Genomic DNA, 7,500 nt, shown 5'->3' on the forward strand with positions numbered 1-7,500 from the left:
TGTGTTAGACATCGAAGGTCATGTAGCACTATAGGAGGTACAGTATCGGGAAGACTTAGAGATGGAGTTATTGGTTAGGTATTATACATCAGCAGCTGTACAGTAATAGGATGGTACTGGAAGAGTGTATATAGTTAGGTAGAGGTGGAGGGGTGAATGACTGGATTAAGTTAGGAATAAACTGGAGAGGATTAGATCAAATAAAGGATATGTATGTGTCTGAGGAAGGAGAACAGGTTTTCAATGCATAAAATATTGGATTCCATCAGAATGTCTGAGAAGTTGGGAGGTCGGTGTAGGGAAGATAGGTGAGGAAAAGCAACAGTATGGGTTGTGGTAAAACGTAGACAAGGCAACAGAATGTGCGAGACTGAAATGGGAACATTACATAAGGAACGCAGGGGCGGGTCAGATCGTGACAAAAGGTAGGTATGGCCGATACACAAGCTGCTAGAGCCGTCTCCCAGCCTCTGTTTTTATATAAGTTGACCAGGAGGAGATTGATGGTTTTAATGTAAGGGTAATAATCCATGGCTGGAATACGTGAGAGACTGGGATTGTGTGGTGTGGACATTGTGGCTGAGCGTGCTATGGTATCTGCCTGTTCATTGCCTGGGATTCCAACATGGCTGGGCAGCTAGCAAAACATGCCAGATTTATAGTGTGTATACAAGTAGAACAACCAGTCCTGAATTTTACAAACAAGGGGGTTGGTTAAGTGTATAGACATTATGAAAGATAAAGAGTTACAAGAGACAGTAAAAATAGTGAAAGAGGAGGAAGAGAGAGAGTATGTGTGGTATTTGAATGTGTTGGTTGGGAAGACGACTGCGAAACCAGCACCAGACATGGATATGGAGCCATCAGTGTAAACATGGATACTAGAGGAATGAGTAGAAACATGGCTCAGAAAGTGGGTGAGGAAGACAGGAGGTATATCTTGGTGGGTGAGTCAGGAAACAGAGGAGCAAATGTGGGGGGGAAGGTATAAGCCATGGAGGAACGGAATACACAGAGAAGGGGAGAGGTTGGAGCATTGGAAAGGGGGAATGGGAAAGGAGAGTATTCATGCGGATGGGGAAAGGAGTTGGTAAACATGGAGATGAAGCAAAGGTATGAAATAAAGATTGAGTAATAGTTATTTTGGTGAGGGAGTGTTGGTGGAAGCGCGCATAGCATCGGAGCCAAGCAGTGACCACAATGGTGGATTGTATTAAGATGAATTAGATGTGAGGTAGAGGCAGATGAATAGATATGGCATCCGTAATCAAGAGTAGAGGGCAACAAGGCTGTATGAAGATGAAGGAGAGTTTTACGGTCTGAGCCCCAAGATATGTTGGGCAGAGTTTGTAAGATTCGAAGACGGCATTGAGCTTTTTCTTTAATGGAAAGGATATGGTCTCGCCTGTACAGTTTGGAGTCAAAAATTACTCCAAGGAACTTTCCAGGACGGTATTGAAGTGGAGTGTCCTATAAGATGAGAGGAGGTCAGGGTTTTACCATTTAATTAAATTTAATTTGATTAATTATACTTTTATCACCCAGCTCTTGCTAATAAATACTCATTGATCAGCAAATGCCTGCCTCTACAAGCAGATGAGTAGCTTCAGCATCAGAGACAAGATGAAAGTTTTTCAACATTTCACAAAAGTATACAGTACTGCATCAATACTGGTTATAATTCAGTTCACAATGTAAGCTAAGATTACAGCATTTGTCCTTTTCCAGCTGTACATGTATGGATGTCTGTTTCTTAAAACACAGATAAAAAATTGTTCAGAATACTAAAGACAGTCTATATAACATAACAAGGATATTAAAAAAAAAATTCACTTCTGTATCACACTTTTAAATATTTTGTAAAATTAATACAAAAGTTAGCAAATCAAGAAATATCAAATACTGCTGTATTGAATTACCATTATCTTGAACCCTGTTATTTTTACTTTGTGTGAACAATGAAGTCAATAAAATGCATAAGTACTTCATCACTGCAAAAATCAGTGACAATTATATTTGGACTCATAGTGTGAGCCAATAAAACGTGAGGTCTTAAACACTGCTCAAGCATTTTCTACCAATCATTTTCATCACTTTCATCTTCATCACTGTCAGCAGTCCTCCTGAGGGAACTCATCATGACGTCCTTGATTTTGGGCCCTCTCGGATCCCGTTCAATGTCAGTCTTAAAGGCACCTGTGCGAGACAACATCCACTCCAGGGCTGCAAGGAGAGAATGACATTTTATCAATTTCTCAAATTTTCATATAAATGCAAACATACATACATACACATGCTCCTAGATATTTCCTTACCTGTTTACCTTTTTCTTGAATTTAACATACATACATACATACACACATACATACAGACAGACAGACAGACAGACAGACAGGCACACACACACACACACACACACACACACACACACACACACACACACACACACACACACACACACACACACACACACACACACACACACACACACACACACACACACACACACACACATGCACGCACACAGACACACACACACACACACACATACACATACACATACACACACACATACACATACACACACACACACATACACACACACACACACACACACACACACACACACACACATGTACAGGTAGAAATTCACAGAATGCTTATTAATGTAAGCAACAAATCTATTCTTTCATATACTATTGAAAACAATAAAAAATATTTAAGGTTGCAATGAGCTTTTAAAATGTGTAATATATTACCTTTTCCATTAACAGTATATATACATGATATATATCCTCATTTTTTTCAGTATTTCTTACTTCTCTCAAGGAGGTTATATTTTTGGTAGCACTGGTTAGTTAACTTGTTTGTTTGTTGGTTGGTTAGCAGGATATTTCAAAAGTTATGTACAGATTTTTAATAAATTTTTACCTGAAAAGTCTTAGCACAACTCAGATGCCATTAATTTTTTGTAGTGATCTGTATCATGATCCAGATTTTCAAAACAGCTCGCTTTTGGAATCAATATCAGTAGTTTACATTAACAAAGGCAGTGAAATACACTCAAGTGTATCAAAAATGCAAAAGTCCTATTTTCAATAAAGAATATCAAAACAATTACTTACTGTCATATTTCAGTTTATCCCCACCAAATTCTCCAGAACCAATGAACTGCCTCTTCATCTGGCCCTCATAATAGACAAAGATCGTCGGCAAATTCCTGTCTGGATAGTTAGGAATGCACGTTGTTGATATCGACTTCAGGACTTTGAGCTGTTGAAAAAATAAAGAGAGTTTAGATATATACTGCATGACTTTTTATGTGAGACAGTGTATGCATAAGTGTATATCTATTTTTGAAGATTTATGTTTTAATACCCTACATATGAAATGATCTTTAAATAAAAGTCTATACCTTCTGATCTCTACACATTCTTTATTTGTATGCCACCAACATATATTTCATACTTTCAAAGTAATCCATGCAATAGAGTGATCGTCTCCAAACATACATTAACCCATTGCCACAAAGACTAGTATGTGTGTACATACCATACCCACTATGAGTTTAATTTTGTAACTGTATGTACACATAGATGGCTCCACAAGTTATTATCTTTATTGTTATTATGATTATCATATTGTTATCAAAATATAAATAACATTAAAGACAATAAAATAATACAAAAGAAGCAATCCAAAGTTATAGGAAAAGAGTAAACAGGTGAGATAAGTATAACCAATAACTGACTACTTGGTAAATAAGTCATTGTAGAGCCAGCTATGTGTAAAGACAATAAATGAACTTATATTACTGTAGGCATGGCATGGACTCTTGCCTTCTAGGGTGCGTGGGTTAAGATTACCAATGTATCTTTTATACCTTGACACAAATTTTTATACATCCTCATCTTTGACTTTCTAAAATAATCAGTACTTAAACTAATTATTTTAGAAAGAATATCTCACATGTTAAATTCAAATTGCCTAAGAAGTAGATTAAAAAAAATCCTCAACATCAATCATTTCATTGTCATAATAATCTAATAAACTCAAAAGTTAATTCCTAATGTCTAGTTCTTTGCAACAATTATAAGACAAACATTATGAATTTAAAAAGTCCTATTGAAAATCCAGCAATGGGAATACTAGTAAAGCTTTAAACATCCATACCTGTGGATATTTGACTGCCAGCTTTGAGAGGCACTGATTGATAAGTGCACAAAGAGGAATTCCCTGCTTGTACAAGTGCAGAATCACCCAAATACCAGACCCTGCATTGTTCACTTTCTCCACATAGTCCTGGGCATTGATCTCCAACACCTAATGAAAGGTAAAAGAACATAATAATGCAATATAATGTTATAGTTTCCTATGTTTGCCAAGCTAAGGTTTTTTCAGTTTTTGGCCTATTGACAATCATACTTTGAGTTTTGAGTTCAGTTCTAAACCAGAAATTTTACACTAATTGCCATTTTGGTTAAATCTTAATGGAGAGACTAAGCAAAAAAACGAGAAAAAAAGAATGACACTGTACATATTAGATTATTTTGTTTTCAAGACTAATCTACATAAAATGAATATAAAAAAAGAGAATCCAAGAATGCTACACTGATGCACTGTATAGGTTCTGGTATATCAACAAACCATCTGTGAAATGCAACCCATTAGTCAGATCTGCAGGTCATACATAAAACATGTAGACTACTCACTTCACCAAACTTATTGGCCTCAGCCTGTGCTTTTAATTCCTCAATTCTTCTCCTTCTAAACTCTAAGAGGATGGCTTCATCTTCATCATCTTCCAGTTCGTCAAGTTCATCGAGAGAAAGCTTTCCTAATCTTGCCTCTGTTGAAAGTAAAGTTTAATTAGGCCTAAACTTCAAATTCTGCAACTAAACTAGAAGGTTGACCAACCAAGTGAATATGTGAGGGGCTACTTTGTTTTAAAATATGTATAATGAAACAAAATTCTTGCATAGATGATTAGTAAAATCTTTCTTTATGAAAATATCCCTAATAAAAATAATATATAGATACAAAAAATCATATGACAGTGTCTCAAATAACTTTTGTGATTTGTGATTTTATTACAATGCAAATTAAAGAGAAGGCAACAGACCAGAGCTCTGTTTTTCTTGAATCGTCTGTTCTAGCATTTCGGCCAGGGCTTCCTCTGTCACCTCAGGTTCCTTTGGTGGAAGGATACCCTTCTTGCGAAGGATATCATTCCACTCGGTGTCTTCATTGGGGTCCTGAAAAAATACATCAGTATGTTTGAAAAAGAGATATTAATCATGTCATATCTCAAAGGCAGTAATTCTTAATCTTTTTATACTCACATTCCTATTCTCAAACCTTAGACATATCAGTAACCCCCAACATCACTTAATGGTTACAAAAAAAATAAAAAATAAAAATCAGTAGTCTAAAGTCTACATACTTTATTTACTTAACAATATTCCTTGAAGAGATGGCTTTGTATTACATTTATAATATGACCACTGTGGGGTCCCAATCTCCTTGGAGATTGCGACCCACTGGTTGAAAACCATCTCAGATACAATAGAGTAATAAAAAACATTAAAGAGTTATTACTTTCTTATCTCTCTCAAAATGAAAATGTAAGAGATGAACCAATTTTCTAAGCTGAAAGAAAACATGCTAAAGAATAAAAACCTAAAAATAAACTATAACATTACTTCCATAGAAGTTATCATACATAGTATAGCTATATATAGTACATATACAAATGAACAAAACTACATATATAAATAGAAGTATATCTGAATAAACCAGATGAAGCCTTACACAAAACTGCAGGGATTAATCATCCCATATCCAGACTGATCTTGCTTACATTAAATCTCTTCCTATTCTCACTCACTCATGGACACCCAAGTTGGAATACCTGTCAAAATGCGTGTCCTGCCAATACTCAGATTTATGTATTTTTTTCATACCAAATGCATAAACCCATTAAAAGAAGATCAACATGCAAAATATTATTCAAACTATGTGTTCCTTAAAAACTCAGCAAAGGTACTGTGTAGCACTAATACCAATGAATTTGGTATTGCATTAGAGGCATATATGCTGTCTAGATATTGTTTTAATCTGTGGAACCCTACTAAAGGGAAAATTTGAGGCAGTAATTAAAGTGGCATGATATCAACTGACTTTTACAGCATTCCTGTTGGCATTCTAGCAAAGGTAAAAAAAAATACCTAATTCAGAAGTTCTGGAAAAATATCTTGGAGACCACCCCGGCAAATGCTGTTAAACAAAGAACTTATTCCAGCTCTGTCTTCCCATAAAATATGTTGTGAAGGTTTGGTTGCCATTGCCTGATTAGCAAAGTCCCAGAGGCCACAACCATAACCAGATAACAGATTACTCTAATTACTTATGGAACCTTCATAAACCCTCTTCTAGGGAGGGTTATTAGAGGGTGGGCCCTCTAATAATAACCTGATATTTGTGATTTGCATACCATTATAATGCATAATTATCATTGATTTTTGGATAACTTTCCAGCTAAGGTGGCCAATATGTTTCCTATTATGTGTCCATACACTATGACTATTGTACCTGGGCTCTAGACATCATAAGGCCTTGTGGAAAAAAGGTCTAAGTGCCCTTAAGCTCTTTGAATACACTTTACAGTTCCTAAATATGATGGCAAACCAGTTGCAACTCTGATAATATACACACTTTCTAAGATCTGGACCCCCAAAATGTCAGAAATCTTAATTAAATTTTCTAAAATTTAGTTTTAAAGGGATAATATCCAAAATTAGTTTGGGTATGCTATTTCTAAGTGCAAAATCTAGTAGACAGGGTCATAATGAGGGCACATGGCCATTTTACGGCCTGCGTCTGTCTGAAAACTAAAGATATGGGTGTCTAAATATGCTTATAAATTATGTGTGCAATTCACGACCCAAAAAGTGAGTGTGGTACCCAAACTTTGGATAGCCATATCTCAAAAAATATTAGACATAGTATGTTAAAACCTGAGATTCTTTCATTTGGCATCAAAAGGCACCTGCATAAAAAATAATAAGGCAAATTGAAGAGGAATCACTGGGGAGGATCTAGGGAATCATGTGAATTGACATGGAATGGCACTATTTCTTTTTCCCTTCACTTTATGCACCATCTCTACTAATCTTCTGATACACCCTTGGGGTCATAGAGGATTAGCAAGGGATACTGCACTAATTTTATCTGGCTCTGGAACCATATAAAAGTAAGGGAATATTGCCCTTTGACTAGGCCTAAACACACTATGTGGAGAACTATGGGGAGTAAGTTCTTTTCAGTTTTTCATAGGCAAAACTCTACATTTCATGCTTATCTATGAAATTTGCTATAAATAATAGTATAGTGCAACTGATATGTAACCAAAACTGGAGACTAGGCAGTTGGGAGACCAGACTATAGAGTATTTTTCTTGTGCGGGGAATATTACATTTTTTCATGCACGGAAAACATCAT

The 7,500-nt window shown here is 35.9% G+C and overlaps 1 protein-coding gene across 1 annotated transcript in view; it reads right to left on the minus strand.

Annotated features, from left to right (window-relative positions):
- Window positions 1-1,828: 1,828 nt before the first annotated feature.
- Window positions 1,829-7,500, minus strand: part of viaf (viral IAP-associated factor) — a 7,000-nt gene continuing 1,328 nt past the window's right edge. The window contains exons 2-6 of the mRNA XM_027382262.2: window positions 5,123-5,255; window positions 4,713-4,849; window positions 4,174-4,323; window positions 3,126-3,273; window positions 1,829-2,223 (exon numbers count right to left, since the gene is read on the minus strand). Coding sequence (XP_027238063.1) covers window positions 2,075-2,223; window positions 3,126-3,273; window positions 4,174-4,323; window positions 4,713-4,849; window positions 5,123-5,255 — 717 coding nt within the window. The 3' untranslated portion in view covers window positions 1,829-2,074. The remainder of the gene's footprint in view (window positions 2,224-3,125; window positions 3,274-4,173; window positions 4,324-4,712; window positions 4,850-5,122; window positions 5,256-7,500) is intronic.

This window comes from Penaeus vannamei, chromosome 11, assembly GCF_042767895.1.
Source record: "Penaeus vannamei isolate JL-2024 chromosome 11, ASM4276789v1, whole genome shotgun sequence".
Lineage (NCBI taxonomy): Eukaryota > Metazoa > Arthropoda > Malacostraca > Decapoda > Penaeidae > Penaeus > Penaeus vannamei.